Source organism: Pantherophis guttatus, chromosome 1 (genome assembly GCF_059756535.1).
Source record: "Pantherophis guttatus breed Tessera chromosome 1, ASM5975653v1, whole genome shotgun sequence".
NCBI lineage: Eukaryota > Metazoa > Chordata > Lepidosauria > Squamata > Colubridae > Pantherophis > Pantherophis guttatus.
Genome location: NC_142063.1, coordinates 230494922 through 230514056, shown reverse-complemented (window position 1 = coordinate 230514056; position 19135 = coordinate 230494922). Strand labels below are relative to the sequence as shown.

At 35.9% G+C, this 19135-nt stretch overlaps 1 protein-coding gene across 1 annotated transcript in view; it reads right to left on the bottom strand.

The window, feature by feature from the left end:
* Positions 1-19135, bottom strand: part of CD109 (CD109 molecule) — an 83336-nt gene that overhangs the window by 20141 nt on the left and 44060 nt on the right. Inside the window, exons 16-26 of the mRNA XM_034431893.3 lie at positions 18401-18475; positions 17625-17685; positions 15015-15156; positions 12001-12115; positions 9269-9382; positions 7586-7804; positions 6177-6315; positions 5235-5411; positions 3588-3669; positions 3077-3305; positions 1300-1465 (exon numbers count right to left, since the gene is read on the bottom strand). Coding sequence (XP_034287784.2) covers positions 1300-1465; positions 3077-3305; positions 3588-3669; positions 5235-5411; positions 6177-6315; positions 7586-7804; positions 9269-9382; positions 12001-12115; positions 15015-15156; positions 17625-17685; positions 18401-18475 — 1519 coding nt within the window. The remainder of the gene's footprint in view (positions 1-1299; positions 1466-3076; positions 3306-3587; positions 3670-5234; positions 5412-6176; positions 6316-7585; positions 7805-9268; positions 9383-12000; positions 12116-15014; positions 15157-17624; positions 17686-18400; positions 18476-19135) is intronic.

The following is a 19135-nucleotide window of genomic DNA, read 5'->3' as shown; positions in this document are numbered from 1 at the left end:
CAAACAAACAGAAAGAATACAAAATGGCGATCGAAGGAAAAAAAACGGAGTCTCACTGAGGACATGGATGTAATCCATCCTGTAACACACTTCAAGCATTTGGAACAGAGATATTTGTATAGGATAGAATGAAGCCCAGCAGGCAGATCAGACTTCCCTGCTTGTACAAGAAAAAGAGGAGAAAAGAAAACCACTAATTTTGATGCAATTTTGAAATCTCAGGTGGGGTTTGCCTTCTCAGGAGATAAGGAATCAGCTGAGGACAATATCATCTGTTCCAATCATCCCCAAACAGCAGTTGGTCCATTCTCATGTTGGGGCAAGCAAGAAGAGCAGACCAGATCATAATCAAACAAAACCCATTCCCACTATATATGTTTTCAGGCCTGCTTTTCACATCCATATTTCACACCAGCTTTGTAGTTTACACTTGCTATTGCCAAAGTGGCCTCTAAATGCAAGAATGTTTGCTTATTAGAAATTTTTCCCTCCCCGCAGATATGCCTTCATATCATTGCATCCCACATATATAGTATATATGCTAATTGTACATGCTAACTGGAAATATGTTCTCTAAGACTTGATTGCTCCAAAAATATCCAGTGATATCAGCAGCAGTAGAGAAATACTCAGGTTTACAGAAGTCCCTAAAGAAAAAGGGACATTCTTATAGAAGGCAGCCAAAAATAGCCCAATGGGAAGTGCATATATCAGGATGGGGAACAAATACATTAATAAGAACATGACTGACTTGCAGAAATCCTGCTTAAGAATGTGGCAAAACAGGTGAGCGTGGAGGTTTGCTGTTCTTTCAGAATATGCATTAGTAAAACCTGCATTTTGTGATAAATATTCTACATCGAAAAGAATATATAAATTATAAAGTATTACTGTTGGAATGTGCCATTTAGAATCCAAGTTATCAGATCCAATTGTTTACTCCGTTCTGTCTTACTAAATTTTAATAAGTGGCCAACTGAACAGCTAGGTACAGATTATAGGATCAATGAATGTGATCTTCATTTTCTTTACAGAAACAGAAAAAGTTCACATGCAATTATTAATTGCTACCTTTACATTTTTAATTTAAATAGTCTGTAAAACTGTGGAACTGAATTGAATTCCTATAATTGAATTATAACCCTAAGCATTTTAAACATGACCATACATAACTTTTAACTAGATACTCACATCAACCCATTTTATGTTTCCTTTCTTTTATTCCATTGGCATATATTGCCTTAAGTGTAACTGCAATGTCAGATGACTCACCTAGGCATAAAGACTACTTTACACTACCTTGTCGTTCTGATCTCTCATTCAGTTTGTCGAGAGCTCCCTTTGCTGCTGTACTTTTGGCAAGTGATAATGCATAAGTCACAAGAGCCAGTGTATGATTATCCGATATGATGTTATTCAATTGAAATTCAAGAAAGCCCAGTGCTGTTTTTATAGGTTTATCATTCTGGAAAAAGAAATGTAACACCTTAAGAAATACTTTACAGTTAACCAGAGTAACTAGTAGTAGTCTTTATGGCAATCAGTTACACTGCAATTTTATATTCAAGATAAAAACATATACTGCTAAAATGTGGGATGTGCTACAAAACATCACAGCAAACTGGAATTGAGCAAGACACTACTAAATGTAACCCTCTAAATATGCTTGGGAGGAGTGGACTATAAATACTTTGACGTTATGACCAACCTCAAAAAAGGGATTTACAATCCAACATCCATCTGTACCCTTCCCCCATGGTCAAGTGGCAACTGACCCACATTTTCGGCCATTGCAGCATCCCACAAACATGTGCTTACTTCCAGTTTCCAAAAAAAAAATGTGTTTGCTTTAACGGCCACGATGTTCACCTAATGACTACTATAAAAAAATCATAAAATCAGGCATGGTTATGTGATGGCTTTATGACCATCGCAATTTACAACAGAAATTGTGGGCTCAATTATGGACGCAAGTCAAGGACTACCTGCATTGAAACCTTAAAAAGCAGAAGATAGTTAGCAAGGAAATGTATTGTTATGAAGAGACCATATATTGTGATTTTCAAAATTCCATTTTTGCTTCCTGCCTTAATTTAGGGTCTAACAAAAACATCGGTATTACTGATGGCGGTGGCGATAACTGCAAGCCATATGCAGTTTGTATGTTTCTTTGCATTATAATCCTTCAAAATTGATTTGCACTAAAGAATAAAAAGTGCCTTAGTAATAATATTCTTATGTTCCAATCATTCATATAATTATTAGGAGACACATAACTATTGATTTAGAATGAGATGATGCTGGAGGATTTTGAACTAACCTTGTTCCTGTTAGAATGCATATAGCAATACTATGGCTTCTACCTATTTCTGGGATCTACCTATATTTATCTTGGGCCAAGCCAAGTTGTTTAATTCCACACAAAAGAGAAATTATTTCAGAAATGTAAATGTGAATCTATGCTATTATGTCATGCAGGCATAACAATCAATGCCCAGGTGCTCCTTCATTACTAAATCTTTTGAAAAGGTATTTACTTACTAGGAGTGTGACTCTTTAGGAAACAAAAAACTTTCCTATCCTATTCCACTTTGTAAAAGATAAAATTTCCCCTCCAAATAAAAAGCTCCCTGTTTCAGCACAACTGTTAATTAATCTCACCATTAATCAAGCAGAATACTGTTCTGCAAAGATAAAGCCTCATTTGAGAAGAACAACACATAATATGCTAGCATAAGATCTTATGCTAGCATAAGATTCAATTCCTGGCCTTTTTGAAGTAGAACTGGAAATAACTCCCGACTAAATCCGTGAGCTTTTGGCAATCAATATAGATCACCCTTCCTCTACTGAGCAGATGTTTTTATACACCCGTATTCCCATAAAACTAATCAGATGTGTAATCCAACACATCTGGAAGAAATCAGGTTGTGAAAATAGGATTGGTTGCCTGACTGAGAATACTACAACTTCAAATGCATTCTTTGGCATTATCCTAATTTAAAGCGCTAGCCTATATTGTAAACAGCTTTATGGTAATTTGTTTCAAATACATTAAGATCACTATCATTACTACCTCATTGAACTGATACTCTAATAGAGCAGTCAAGATATAAGCTGTCCGTGAAACAGAATCGCTAGTGCCTCCTTGAAGCTCGGTATTTAGAACTCGTCCAGGCTCCTCAAAATCTCCGCTTAATTTCTGATGACTGAGGATCCAAGCAGCTGTTCTCTCCGGGATATATGGATCAATATCAATGTATGGTCGTGCCTGAATGAAACTTCTTAATACAAAAGCTGATAACCTAGAATGAAAGTATAATGAAATTATACCTTTAAACATGTTTGCCCAAACTAATTCTTTCTATTAAACAATTGATTTAGATCAGTGTTTCTCAACCTGGGCTATGTTAAGATATGTGGACTTCAACTCCCAGAATTCCTCAGCCAGCAAGGCTTTTAATTTGCAGAAAATTGAGCTCAAAGGCTTACACAGCCCATTTTATGATGTGAATTTGTAATAAGTTATAATTTTAAAAATTATGAAAACTATATATTGGGTACTGTGCAACAATATAGGTACTCACCATGTACTCCCAGAGGGATCACTGTTTCCAAAGGCACTGAAAGAGCCATCAGGTCTTTTATAGAGAAGCTCTCTTTGATAACCTGAACAAATGAAATATGAGAAGCATTTTGAAAAAACTAAGTCTGAATTGTCAGGAGATGCAGTTCTGAAAGATTTATCCCTCACTGAAGCTAATAGCCTAATCTGCTAAAATCTACAAGGATTGAAGTTACTCAAACACTGTTTATATGTTCCCATTATGAAGTATAAACAACATAATACAGAGACAGGCAACTTCTGAGAGCTGGAGACTAAAATTTAGTTTCCCAACCTTCTGAATGTAACATCACCAGAAAGGGCATTTAAGGGATTAAGAGTGAGAATGGGAACAGAGAGGCTTTGGGAGGCAAAGACCTACTATTTCCTCTATTAACTTCATAAAACCTGACAAGTAATATGAAGTAATGCTATCCCAAAGTGGTCATTTTGCCAAGGAATATCAACGGCACCACTTCAGGCAATGAAAGGTCTACAGGTAAGATCCTGAAACATGGTCTGAAGCCTATAAGTAATAGGAGAATGAATAGGCCCATGACGAAACATAAAGCCAAATTTGTAAAAAAACAACCACCACCACCACCTGGGGAACAGGTGGAAGGACTTTTTTATAAAGAGAATATAAAGCTGAGAATAATAAAGCTTAAATTATTATTTAGCAAAACCTCAGGAATGTGGGTGTATAACATTTAAGCTAAATTGGTTGTCTACTACGTATTGTGTACACGTAATTCACAGTTAAGTATCAGCCTTAAAATGAGAAATAGAAAACAATTAAATGCTACTACTGTACCAATAATAACAAAGCCATTACTATTACTATTATTAGCCAACAATGCAAAGATGAATACTTGTTTTTAACATTAAAGGCAGTTTCTGTTTGTCTAGAAAATAATACAAAGAACATGAATTATTTGAATGTTCTCAAAGAATATTAAACCCCAAACCAAGTAATGTTTAAGTGAAATAATAATTACTAAATTTCAATTTAGCATACTATTATTTTAAATAACTTTAATAAAACTAATGTTTGGAGAATTTTAACAAAACCATGGCAAAATAAATCAATCTACAGGGAGTGACAGACTGCTTGTAGACTTCAAAGAGGTTTTTAAAAAACAGATGTTCATCATTTTTGAAAATAACTGTGCAACTTTGGAGTAGCCAAAGTTCAAATGTCAGGTGAAATGTAAACCATGGAGTTAAAAAAAGCAAACAAAACTGTTTCTGTGGTTGGTAGCTTTTGTTCTATCTTTGTGGGAGACTGATCTGGGATGTCAGTCTAAATATAGTTATTCCTGGTATGATACTACCAAACTTAAACAAATTTAAACTAAAATTTAAAATGGGCCAGTTGTATTCAAAAGGCAACGATGTAGTCCAGGGACATCTTCAAGTCATATGGACTGTAACTTCATAACAATACAGAAATGAAACAACTATATGGAACCAGCTTCCTAAAGTAAGTTTTTAAAGTCTCTAATATTTATGCTACATAGTGTTACGGTTTCTCTCAAACAAAACCTCCTTCAAGAATGAACAGCTGGTCTAAATGCTTTCAAAGGAATGCACATTGAATTGTATGTTCATTACCCAAACATATCCTTACCTTCTCTCATATATGACACGATTTTTGATTTAAATTGGGTTTGGAGGTTGCCTGTTTTACTCAAATAATCCAGAATATAAATATTAGGTGCAAAGTTAATCATGTTTTGTTCCCCACAACCATAAGGCATCTTGACCAGTGACTCCAAACCACTGATAGAGGAACTAAGTTTGTCACCTGAAAGATAAAATTTGCAAGTCAGTGATGGAAGGGGCAACACTAACAAGTAAACATGTAAATAAAGACCAAAGGGGGAGGGGGAAATTAAAATGTTCTATAACAAACTTTTTAATCAATTCTCTCAACCAGCTAGCTTGTTTTTAGGGTCAAAATCAATGTAAGTATTACCATGAAAACGTATTTTAATTATAGGCATCCCCAATCTAACTAGTCTCTTAATGTGTAGACTTCAATTTTCAGAGCACCCAGCCATGTGGCCGTTACTGAGAATTGTGTGAATTGTGAAATTTACATGTCAGTTCGGAAACCCTAGGGTACTATAGGAATCCTCCATTATGATACTGACATTCAACCATGGAAGATTAGAGCAAGAATAGATAACATCAGCATAACATCATAATTCTTTTTTTAAAAAAAAAATCTGCAAACAAAAGCAATAATATCAATAAAAGAAGATATTCATATATGCAGCAGATTAAGAATGGCATGTTAATTTAAGCAAGAGAATGTTAGTGTTAGTAAACCAAAATGAAATAAACCAGTTACATAAACTGATATATAAAAGTATCTCAAGAATCATCTTTTCCATCCATACAATACACACACACACACACACACACACACACACACACACACACACACACTAGCAATTCTAAAATAACACTAGTAACTAAATAAATAATTAAATAACTAACCTGATGATTCACCCAGCAATTAGAAATAGCTAAAAACTGTATTCCGAGGAAATACAGTTATGCTTACCAGTAATTGTAACTTGCACTCTTTCACTGCCAGGAACTACATCAGAGGGGAAATTGAAATTCAAAATTTCTGTAAGATTAGTTCTTTTGGATAAGTCCAAAAGAACTGTCTCTGAGTAAGTTTGTTCTAATCCTTCAGCCTATTAAAAATAAACAAGTATTACACAAGTAAACAATAATTGTTTATGTCCAAGAACCTAAGTTTTGATCATGTGTCCACTGGGATGCTCCAAGGGTTGTAGGCCTTAGGACAGGTTGTAAGTCACTTTTTTCAGTGCAATTGTAATTTCAAATGGTCCTTAAACAAATGGTTGTATGTCAAGGACTACCTATATTAGCCATTGATCCTCATTCTTCTATGAATTGCTCCAGGCCGTTTTTGAAGCCAGTAACCAGCACAACATTTCATGCAGTACACGTTTTATGAGGGAAAAGCTTTGTTTTTGAATGACTGTGGGGAAGGGGGAATATATTCCAAACACAGAAAGCCAACACACAAATTAAAGTTCCTTTAATTTAATAGTCTCAATTTTTTCATCCCTTTTCATTCTGTCTATTAAAAGGTATAATTCAAAAACTTCTGAAGGAGCGCTGAGAACCATATTCAAGCAAATGAAAAATATTGCAAAAGTAAGCATTTTTTCATACACTCCTGTTTCAGAAACTTGAAGATTTCATCACAACTGAATCTTTTTTTAAAAAAAAATTTGATTTATATGCCGCCCTTCTCCGGAGACTCAGGGCGGCTTACAGTGCGTTAAGCAATAGCCTTCATACTTTTGTATATTTTATACAAAGTCAGCTTATTGCCCCCACAAACTGGGTCCTCAATTTACCTACCTTAGAAAGGATGGAAGGCTGAGTCAACCTTGAGCCTGGCAAGATTCGAACTTACTTTAATTGCAGACAGCTGGTGTTAAATTACAGTGCCTTGTCTGCAGAGCTATCCAGGCTCCTAATAATATATATATATATATATATATATATATATATATATATATATATATATATATATATATATATATATATAATATTATATATATATAAGCGTGGCTTTGTCCAGTTACTCATGGTCTATATCAGGAACTGGCAATATAGATTTCAAAAAGTCTGCCATCACCTCATTTGGCAAACCAGAAACCCTTGCCTTACTTAATAAAGTCTATAAGGAAATTTATCTAAAAACTGTGAAGCTGGTTTATTAAACCTTACTTCAAACAAGACCGTACCCCACCCCTCAGCTTCAAGGCAACCCCAACCTCATCTTCTTCAATATTTTATTGCAAGGTTTTCTGACTTCTTTTTGAATGATCTATAGGTGCTTTTAAAAATAATCAAAACGGGACTTGGGTAAAAGCTTCTCATCTGTCCCAGAAAAAAGATTCTTGAAATATGGCTCCTTTAAATTACCTTCACTAATAATCTCTGGAGAATAGCATCAGAAGCAATGGTTGATATTGCCGTCACTCTGATGGGAATTTCTCCAATCTGCTTTGGCATAATTGGAAAGAAGACAGTCTTCCCATCTTCACTTGGTATCCAAACAGTATGCTGGTTTCCAATGGCATTTATAGCATTAGAGAGAACAAAAATTTCAAAGCTATCACTTGTATCAAGGGTAACTGTCACCTACAAAACAGAAGTGGTTAGTTAATGTTTTGTTCTACTAGCACCAATAGTTAACACTTTAACTACAGTATTGGAGCTGGGGGAATGAACAGAAGACTGAAAACCATATTTTGAAAAGGGAGAAAGTAAACAAGATATCAGAGGAAAACTCCTTCTGGAAACAAAAATAAATATAGAATTACATCTGGAAGTTCCTAAACTTGGCAGAACATAAAAATGCTCCTACCAAAACACTGATAGATATAAAGGATATGCACACCTGGGCTTGGCCATAACATTGCAGTATGAAGTGGCCAAAACAATTTGAGCCTCATTAAAGCTTCAGTTGTAATTCAACATTTTGAGATAAGATAGAACTTAACTGTATTGTTCCCTAGAAGAAAAATGCCAGAATGAATAGCAGAGTGGGCATCGGAATGATTAATAATTACAAAGGAGCAGTTTATCTGGTTTAACTCTCAAGCTGCAATATTTGGGGAAGGGGAACTTGCTTTGTTCACATCTCTCTGTGCTCATCTTTAGTTCTGCTTATCTTAGAAGGATTTTGAAGTGCTTTGCTGAGCTCTTTCAGAAGAGCAGAGGCAAAACTGACCGTTGTTATCAACACTATTCTCTATGGATCTCTATTCCCAATTTCTCAAGTCAAGCATATGATGAGGAGGAGTACTTGAACAAACCAAGCTGTTTTCCATATCTGCCTCCAAACTAAATCCTCAGATTGATGCAAAATTCTAATATATGCATGTATAACTATGCTCATATTTTCTTTTAAACTAGGGAGATAACAATACTTAATAATACTTACTTTATACTTAATAAATATAAAAAATCAATCAGAATGAAATTAACCAGCATGTGGAAGGGAGCACACTGCATCCCTTTTGCCTTTCAGCTCCAATCCAGGAGCCCTCAAGCAGTCGCGTTCACGACAAACCATTTTATACCAAATTTATATTTCGCTGATAAAGAAATAAAGGGAAACTAGTATAGATCTATTTCAAGCTATTTAACTCTCATCAGCTAGCCATACCCTTACTTGGATTCGAACTTGGGCTGCCTGCATGTTAGGCAGTTGTATTAACCTCTGAGCCACAAGTTCTCCTCCCTTCATCAGCTTGAGCCAGGGGAGAGATTAAGTGTTTTTCTATCGAGACACCTGGTCTACCCCAGCATGTGGGAGGAAGCACATTGCATCGCTTTGCTCAAGCTGATGAAGGGAGGAGAACTTGTGGCTCAGAGGTTAATATAACTACCTCAAATGCAGGCAGCCCAAGTTCGAATCCAAGTAAGGGTATGGCTAACTGATGAGAGCTAAATAGCTTGAAATAGATCTATACTAGTCTCCCTTTATTTCTTTATCAGCGAAATATAAATATATATAATATATATATGTATGTATGTATGTATGTATGTATGAATGAATGAATGATATATGTATATAAAACAAAGTTTCAATATGTTTACCTCAGTGCTTTCTTTCAAATAATTGAAGATGTTTACTTCCAATATAAATTGTTCTCCTCTTATGACACTAGGAGGAAGGTTTAAGGAAACAAAAAAAGGCTGGAAGACTTCTAACTGAAAAACAAAAGTTATACATTATGAAATCATTGTGGGGTACTATTTGTTAATTAAGAATTAGAGATTTGAAGATCAGAGAGGAGAACACTTCCTTGTTTTTGAAGAGTTTTCACTGAAAAAATGGAAAATTCTGAGAAAAGGATTATAAAATATATCCTAGCTTTACATTGTACCTAAAAAGACAAAGAGCTTAAATATATTTGGCATGCTTTGAAATATGCATGCCCAATAAATCAGTTAAAAGATAGAGAAGCTTGCTTCAAATTCTCAATTTTCAGACATCAAAAATAGGAAGAATCAAGAGAAGCAGAAACAGCTGGTAATGATTATAATTAGTTGGTGCTCCATGTTACAAAAATATATCCCGTTTCTCAACTTCTTTTCTGAAAAGTAGTGCTTTCTATATCTGTTTGAGGCACAAGAAGTCAAAGTACAAAATGTGCAAGCTTACTTCATTTCAGTACTGATGGCATTGACTTTTTCTCTAAGAAAGCAAAGGTAAGTGCTACATTCCTTAAAGTTCAGCAGCTCTTCAGCATTACTTGTACTCTAAGTGAGGTCATGGTGCTTACAACCCATCTCTTCAAGATGAATATATTGCATTTTTTCCTCATGCCAAATATGAAACAATAATGAGATCTATGAGATCTCAGACATGAGCTGAAATTAAAGAATTATTTCCCACATATTTCCAAAGTTCCAATTAGCATTTGGACTGGCTATGTATTTATAAAGCAAATAGTCAAGTGATTAGCAGAGAGTGATGAATGTAGAGGGAGATGAAGTTCAAAGAGGGAAGCCCATCTGTATATGAAACTCTTGATTAAAACTTATGACTCATACAATATTCACAGTGTAGTCTTCATCTGCATTACACCTTTCTTCTCCTGCCTTATCTTTACATATTTAAATCCTCCATCAGCTAAGGCAGTTTGTGCATCTGATTAAAAGTTGCTACCAGACACTCTCAGATTTTGAAAGAGAAAGATCTACAAGGAAACTTAGCAGGAAAATAAATGGGATGGATTAGATTATAGCAAAGCAAAATTAAACCACACAAAAGTAATTTCTGTTAATAATTTACCCAAGTTAAAACACATAAAGCCTGTGAAACACTCAGTTTCTATACAAATATTTTTCATGCATATTAATATGTAACATGATGTAACCATATGGAAAACTCTGAATAGGAACTAAGCAAGCCAAGGATATACAGTGGTGAAATCAGTCACCGAGAAAACCAGAGTAAAACTCTGGTTTTGAATGTATAAACGGTATTCAACTGTAAGCATGTGCAGCCAAGCACATCCTTTGATAAAGCCTGAAAGTGCCTCATTAAAACAATATCTACCAATATACATTAAATAAATATTAACTGCATTTTGTATCTAATCCTGAAATAAACTTTAAGATCTGAATCCAAAACATTGAATGAGAGAATGCCTCTAAATTTTTTTTTTATTATTACATGTGTAAGTGCAGGTGCAAATTCAAGATCTGGACCTCAACAAACTTTTTGTTTTAGTAAAATCTAAGACTTCACACTGAATGTTGTTTATTATATTAATTCCATATTTTTAAACTAAAATTCTTATCTTAAAAGAATCCAGGTGAGAGCTCACAGCACCAAGCTCATACTATTCCCATGTCATGTGAGAAGCCCTGGAGGAGGAGCCAAGAATATAGAATATTGCAGATCTTGTAGAGAACATGAAGCCTTCTCTATTTTTAAGGCAACAAAAAGTTAACTTTACTGTGAAAACACTTTGGTTGTTGACTCGCCAACCCTTTTTCTTATATTGGACTGCCCTCTACAGTCTGTTCATCTCTTGCAATGTTCTAGTTGCTTTCCTAGTTTTGCTTTTCTAGACTTCTAGACTTTTCTAGACACAACATACCAAAAGCTCTTCTCAGCAATTTGCTGTGCTCCCCTCAACTTGTTTCACCATCTCTACAATTTCACTAGAGATTGACAGAGTTTGCTGAGCTACAGTATGCTGGGACAGATTCCTATGGAAGTGGGTTTGAAAAATCCACCAAAATAGATCCACCAGTGCACTGAAAACAATGTTACATTAAATCAGCTAGCATCTTTTCACTCTTTGCTAAATGTCCATAATCTCTATAAAAAGCAGAAGAGTCATTATGTCCAACTACCCGATACTATTAATATATGACTGAAGCTCTCACTATTTCAATATGATTGAGTTTCACTTAAGGAATTTTCTCTTACGTGACTCTGTCCTCCAGGTCCTTGGCACATGCAAATTAATCTTTGAATTATTGGAAAGATGCTTGAAATGTTCCAGCTTCTATCTTATGCTAAAATATAACATCTGAAAATTATCTTATTTTAAGGCTGCTATGTTCATAGATAACAAATATTATATTTTCAGTTTCATTTGGGTTTGATTTTTATTGCATTAAAATAAACTATCCTGATATAAAATGTTGATAAGTTGTATAGAAATATTTGTAAAAAAAACAAATGAATGACTAAGAGACTTTAAAGAACTACTGAACAGAAGCTATGCTATTAAATATGAACTTCAAAAAGTGTTTGTAAATTCTTATTTTCACAGCAAATGAGCAGAATCAACTTAATGATTTATTACCTCAATGGGTATTTTCATCACACCCAATCCAAGATTTTCAGATATTATAAATGCGCTGGCTACCCATGATGTAATGGTATCAGGAACAGTAACATTTATTGTTGCTTCAGTAGATCTAAAGATGAAAAAAGACAGAATAAAAGGGACAGCAAATCTAGAGTGACTTTCCTGGTACAGGAATTTTGTTTTGTTTAATTAAGTTAATTTTTTACAGGAATAGTAAGGAATTTGCACTATGCTCGTGGGAGACCCAATTTGCAGTATGTTCATGGGCTCCAAATATGAAGGTAACTGTCACATATATGTTTTGGAGAGTTGAAAACATTACAAGACATAGAAACACTTGGTTCTAAACTTTCATTTAACATTTTGTAATCTAAGGATCTTCTTTTGGGTATATGTTACAGCAGGCATCTGTTACATTTTTAGACATTATTTTTTCTTACACACTTTATCATTTACCACAATACACTCTGTAAGATTGTCTTCAAGTTAGTTTTGATTCCTTGCAACTATCTGGAAAAATTCCTGAAGTTTTCTCAGCAAGGTTTTTCGGAAGAGGTTTGCCATTACCTTCTACTGTACATAGAGAGAGACTAACTGGTCTGACTTGCCCAAAATCATCCAGCCGGCTTCTTGTCTCAGGTGAGACTAGAACTCTTGGTCTCCTGATTTCTAGCCTGGTGCCTTAACCGCTATACTAAACTGGCTCTCACAATACACTGGTCCAAAGAAATATATACATTTGGAGAAATATGAAACAAAATAGCCATCAATTTCAGTTTAGTTCAACTCCAGTTCAGGGAGCTAGGTGATTGGGAAAAAAATGGCCATCTGATAAACTGTTTTCCAATAGAACAATCCATTTTTCAGAAAAAAATAACCTCCGATATCAACTATAAATAAATAAAACTTGGATATGTAAGATTTAATTTTCTTTGGGGATTTCTGGGTGAGGAAATGGCAAACTAAAACTCCAGAGGAACATAAATATAGCGAAGACCAACAGACTGGCAATGCTGATCCCACAGAACCTCTTCAGATAAGTAAAGAATGAGACTGTCCATCTGGGCTCCAAATGATTGCTTCTCATAAGGAGACTGCAGGACAGTGGTTCTGGGAGAGGTTGCATGTGTGAGGAAGAGACTTACCTCAGTAGCTTGTGATCTTCCCTTCTAGCTTTCCTATTGGCTTTCTGGAGAACCCCTCAGGAAAAGTCACAAATGATAGTAACATGATTGTGGGTCACTGCAACCCATCATAAGCGCAACCTGGTTGTCAAGTGCTCACATTATGATCATGTATGATCATGTAGTCCCGCCTGGACTACTGTAATGCTCTCTACATGGGGCTCCCCTTGAGGAGCACCCGGAGGCTCTAGCTGGTCCAGAATGCGGCCGCACGGGTGATTGTGGGGGCAACATGGCGCTCCCATGTAACACCTCTCCTGCGCGAGCTGCACTGGCTCCCGGTGGTCTTCCGGGTGCGCTTCAAGGTGTTGGTTCTCACCTTTAAAGCGCTCCATGGCTTAGGGCCCAGGTATCTACGAGACCACCTTCTGCTATCGATAACCTGCCACCAGCCAATACACTCCCACAGAGAGGGTCTCCTCAGGGTGCCATTGGTCAAGCAATGTCAGCTGGCGGCCCCCAGGGGGAGAGCCTTCTCTGTGGGGGCACCCACCCTCTGGAACGAGCTACCCCCAGGGATACGACTGATCCCGGACCTCCATACTTTCCGCCGGGCCCTGAAGACTTTTCTATTTCATCAAGCCGGGCTGGCTTAAAAATTTTAACTGGTTAATTTTATGGGTAAGGGGTTTTAAACTGGGGAAGCCAAATTAATTTAATCATGTTTTAAATTATTTTAATTTTCATACTGTATGTATTTTAATTTTGGCTGTTCACCGCCCGGAATCCTTCGGGAGAAGGGCAGTATAAAAATTTAATTAATAATAATAATAATAATAATAATAATAATAATAATGATGATGATGATGCTGCTGCTGATGTAACCATGGGGAGGTTTGCTGGGAAAACTAGAACTGAGGACCAGTCATAATCACCCTTCAATCAGTGGCATCATAATTTCAAAAAGTTGCTGAATGATAAAATCAAGATTCAACTACCTGTATTTTTAAAGTCTTTAATAAAATGTATTTAATTCTGTTCACTTAATGCAAATATTAAAATAAAGTCAGAACTCAATGAAAAGCCATTCCTCCATTTGCAAAATAACCAATAAGCTGCTGAGGTTAGCTTGCAACCAACTAAAGCACTTACGCCAAAATAAACAGAATCGCTTAAGGTGGCAAAGGATAGAAGTGGGTGTCAGAGAAGACACGCTCTATGGAGTAGAGAGTTGGTCTCTGACAGAAAGCCACTTGACGAGACTAGAAGCATTTGAAATGTGGAGTTACAGACAGCTGTTACGTATAAACTGGGTTGATAAAATCAGAAATGAAGTGATAAGCCGCCTGGGAAAGCCAAGGGAAATCATCAAAACCATAAAAAAACAAAAGTTAGAATATTTTGGACATGTGATGTGACACCTGGAAAAGTACAGCACTTAATCCTCTAGGGAAAGATTGAAGGCAAATGAGGTCCAGGCAGAAGAAGAACATCATGGCTTCAAAATCTAAGGGACTGGTTTGGCCAAAACTCAGCAACACTTTTTCATGCAGCTGTCGATAAAAATAGAATCACCAACATGATCGCCAACGTCCGATGATGGATATGGCACAAGAAAAAGTCAGAGAAAAAGCAGAAAAATGGGCCCTGAGGTCACTTTGTAGATGAGGGGGGAACAGAGGGCAACATAATCACTTTTTGCTCTTCAGAAACTGATACCTTCATTATAAAGTTACACAATTAAGAACTTTTCTATTTGCCAGGTCTTTATTTCACTTTTATCAAAACTGTCCTTAATTCGCAATTTCTTCCCTGGAAGTCCCACAAACATTTATGATTATCTGTAAGGGAAAATAAAGAAAGCATCTCCACACAAGTTTATACCTTGTCATTATTTCCTGCCAAAGCCAAGTCTCTGGAAAATTCTTCCTCACATGGAGATTACCGTCATTCAGTGCTGGGATATATTCATGGAGTACAGATAGGCTATCCGTGTCATAATCAAAATCATAACCCAGTAGCACTACTAATGAAAAAAGAAAAGGGTGAGGGTTTTGGATGCAAGAGAGCAGCATAAATTGGATCAGATAGTTTAATTTCTGTCACAAGAATGGCTTATTCCATCCCCAGATGTATGATGAGATGCCACTGATGAAAGGCGCTTGATTTTTGTCATTTTCCCCCTTTTTCTATTCCCACACCCACCCAGCAACATTGTTCTGAGAAGTACTCTTAATAATTTTAAAAAAATACAAAGAGTTGAAGGGCAAACTTTTAAAACTTAATTTAACCAAAATTCCTCCCACAGGAAAGGAAGACTCACAAAACTAACACAGAACATGAAAGCCATGAGATCAAACTGTGCCAGCCCAGCTGGGGTGGGGGGGTGGGGTTAAGGGAAGGTTAGAAAAAGACATAAGCATCCTCTCTGGTGTCTTCTTGCTAAAAGAAGTAGCATTCATAATGGACTCACATTAAATAGCAGTCTTAAACAAATAAGAAATTGTATATGCACCGAGCAGGGGAAGAGCTAAGGGATTCAATTCATACCATATTTCCCTTGTATTATGCAAATGATGCCACATATTCACTCACTGAACAGAATACAGATTTCAGATATTAAGTTTAATATCTACCCTGCACTGTTATAAATTATGTTTCTCTGTCAACTCCTTTTTTGTCTAAGCATCTCAAGCCACAAACAAACTATCTATTGCAAGAATTTGCAGCCTAGATCTGCACTCTTTTTAATTTCCTCTGCCACGTTTTGTGCAAACATCTTTCACTATACTATGTCTCTACTTCATTAGCTGGTCAGTATATGTACTAGAAAATATAAACTGATGACTACTAGTCTCTTAAGAAAATAAGCAGGATAAGAACCAATAAATAGCTAAATGAAAAGCTAGTTGACAAATCAACTGTAAACTGAGATTAAAAGTTTCTTTGTCTGCCTGCCTACTTATCTATTTACAGCATTTTGAAAAGATGTGCATTTTGCTGTGTGATTTACAGTTCAACATCTAGAACAATGACAGACTAGCATTAATCTTTTCCCAGTAAAAATCTATTGTACAAACTCTTACTTTCTGAAACTTGCACCCAAGCTGAGAAGTCTCTTATATTTTTATAACTTTTGCCAACTTTGTATGATCACATAACTAGGCCAAAGTCTCCATTCCTAAAAGGGCCTATATAAAAGGGTCTATAAAAAAAAAGTTTGCTCCAAAAGAGGACATTTGAACTGAAGAACTAACCCACTTATCCACTGTTAAGATTTGCTTTGGAGGGCAACAGAACATAAAAAGCAGCAAACACAAAGAGAGGGTAGACCAGTGGTTAAATTCAGCCAGTTCTATCCGGATCGCACGACACATCGCCCGGACATCATCACGTCCCATTTTTGACCCTCTGCACATGCAGAGAAGGCTCTGCACATGCGTGGAGGAGGCGTGTGCTCACATTTGCAAACCGGTAGCGAAGGTAAGTGAATACCACCCCTGGGGTAGACCATTAGAAGAAAACCAGAAGAGTGAAGAAATTCAGACTCGGGGGAGCACTCTGAGGGAACTGAAATCACAGCCCTAAGATCAGATTTGCAGAGATCAGCAAAATTTTTCTGCAGTGAGCTGAATGAAGATCTTGAAGAAATAATAGAGGGAAACCTTGAGTAACATAAAAGTAGTACTATGACTGCACATTTTTTTCTGTGAGAAAGAGAAGATGCTTTGGAAGAAACTTGCATGAATCCAATATTCATCGGGCTTGTATAGCTACAAATAGGAAAAGTTAGAAAAAAATGGTTGGAGACCTTAATGTGCTAATAAACCTCCACTGATGGTTAAAATGGGCAAGAGATTTGCACAGTAGATAAGGAATCAATTGAATCAATTCTACTCTTTCTTTTTCTCTCTTTCAACATATGTAAATAAGAATAAATGAATTTAATCTAACTTTGTGACTATATTTTTTATTTATTAGAATTATTTTATCCCACTTTATTACTTTATAAGGAACTGAATGTGTGAAACATTCAGAATACTCCTTCATCTTCCTAGGTTTCCCACAACAACAGTCCTGTGAGGTAGATTGGGTAGAGAAAGAGAGTGACTAGCCCACATTCACCCAGTGGGCTTTCATGTTTGAGGCAGAACTAGAACTTGAGATTTCTAGTCTGATGCTTTAACCACTAGATCAAACTGGCTTAACTAGTACATCAAATTTTATTTCGAATAAAGTTATCCTTAGCTGAATATTCAGTCTGTCTTTGATTCTGTCATCTTTACTACTGTATGGACTAAAGAGTAATTGGTATTGGAAAAGATACATTTTGATCTCCTTTGAGATCAAAAAGAGTATGACAGGGAGTAATTAAAGAGAATAAAGGAAAGGCCTTTTTTTCTGAGGCAGATAAAGAAGAAGTGGAGGTTTGAAAGTCAAGTAGGTATCCACCCAAGAAATGCTGGATTCATTTATTGATTTGTCTTTACTTACCATCGTCATAGTCCTCATGTTCTGAAAGGTTGGCATCAGTCCATATCCGGAGATTGTTATTCTGAATGCAGTACATAAAAGATTTTTCAGTTTAATTACATGCAACATATCAGTATATGCTGCCCAGAATTGCTTCAGACCATGAGATGGGCAGCATATAAATTAATTAATTAATTAATTAATTAATCAATTATATAAATAAATAAATACATTTTAATTACTTTTCAAAATGTATTTTAGAGGACACAGAAAAAAACTGTACATATATACACAGAATTGGAGGTGACATGATAGCTGTCTTCCAGTAGTTGAGGGGCAATCACAGAGAGGAGGGGGTTGACTGATTCTCAAAAGCACCTGAGGGCAGGACAAAAAGCAATGGGTGAAAGGTCATTAAAGTGAGATCCTACCTGGAACTAAGGAGAAACTTCCTGACACTGGAAGCAATTAATCAATGGAGTAGCTTGCCTCCTGGAATTGTGGATGCTCCATCACTGGAGGTTTTCAAGAAAAGATTGGACAGCCATTTGTCTCGGATACAATAAGGTCTCCTGGCTTGTGGGGCTAGGGTGGACTAAAAGACATCCAAGGTCTCTTTTCTATGTTTCTATGATACTACCTTATGGGGAAGCTCTTTTTGTGTGTGTGTGTGTGTGTGTGTGTGTGTGTGTGTGTGTGTGTGTGTAAGAGAGAAAGACAGAGACTTTCATATTCTTTCAGGAACCAAACACATCGGGGAACATGAAAATTAGCAGCTATATAATATGCAACTGTACCTGAAAGACACTGAAAGCACTTCCAGCTTCTCCAAAAGATGGTTTTGTATCATATAAATTTAGCTCAAGGTGTATCTATTTTAAAAAAAGTAGAAATAAATCAAAGATAAAACAGTGAACCAACTTTTTTGAAAAAATATTTACATCTTTCAAAGAAAATTTAACCAGTGATAACACAATGTATTAGTATATATGTTAATGGGCCACACACGTTTTTCAACCCAGGAACTGGATAAAATAAAATAGGATATGGTGAATAATTACTGTATGATATTTTAATATGTCAATGTGGAAACCATATGAAAAAAATCTTCAGAACACAATTAATTCATTATGACCTTTCTCTGAAGAGAGTTGTTTGATGGAAGCCTAGTAATTGAGTTGCTGTACAAGGAAGTAATAAATTTTGAACCAGGGCAGTGAAGAATGCCACCAAAGACTGAGCTGTAATTGGCCATCAGTTTTACGATCGGCATACAACTTCTTGGAAGTGTCTAAAGACATTTTATTTCTTTTTTATCATTCATTAAGAGCTTGCTGATGATTTGTAAATGCATGTGAACTCATTACATTGTTTTTAGCTTCCATTATTTCTTTTGCTATGAATATTCTACTTTAACAAAAATGAGAATTACATATAAATTCCTTCTTAACTGCATCCTTATCAGAAAATGAAGTAAATAAATGCAAATATGTTTGCTATAGAATATAACGCTACTCAGATAATCAGAGAAT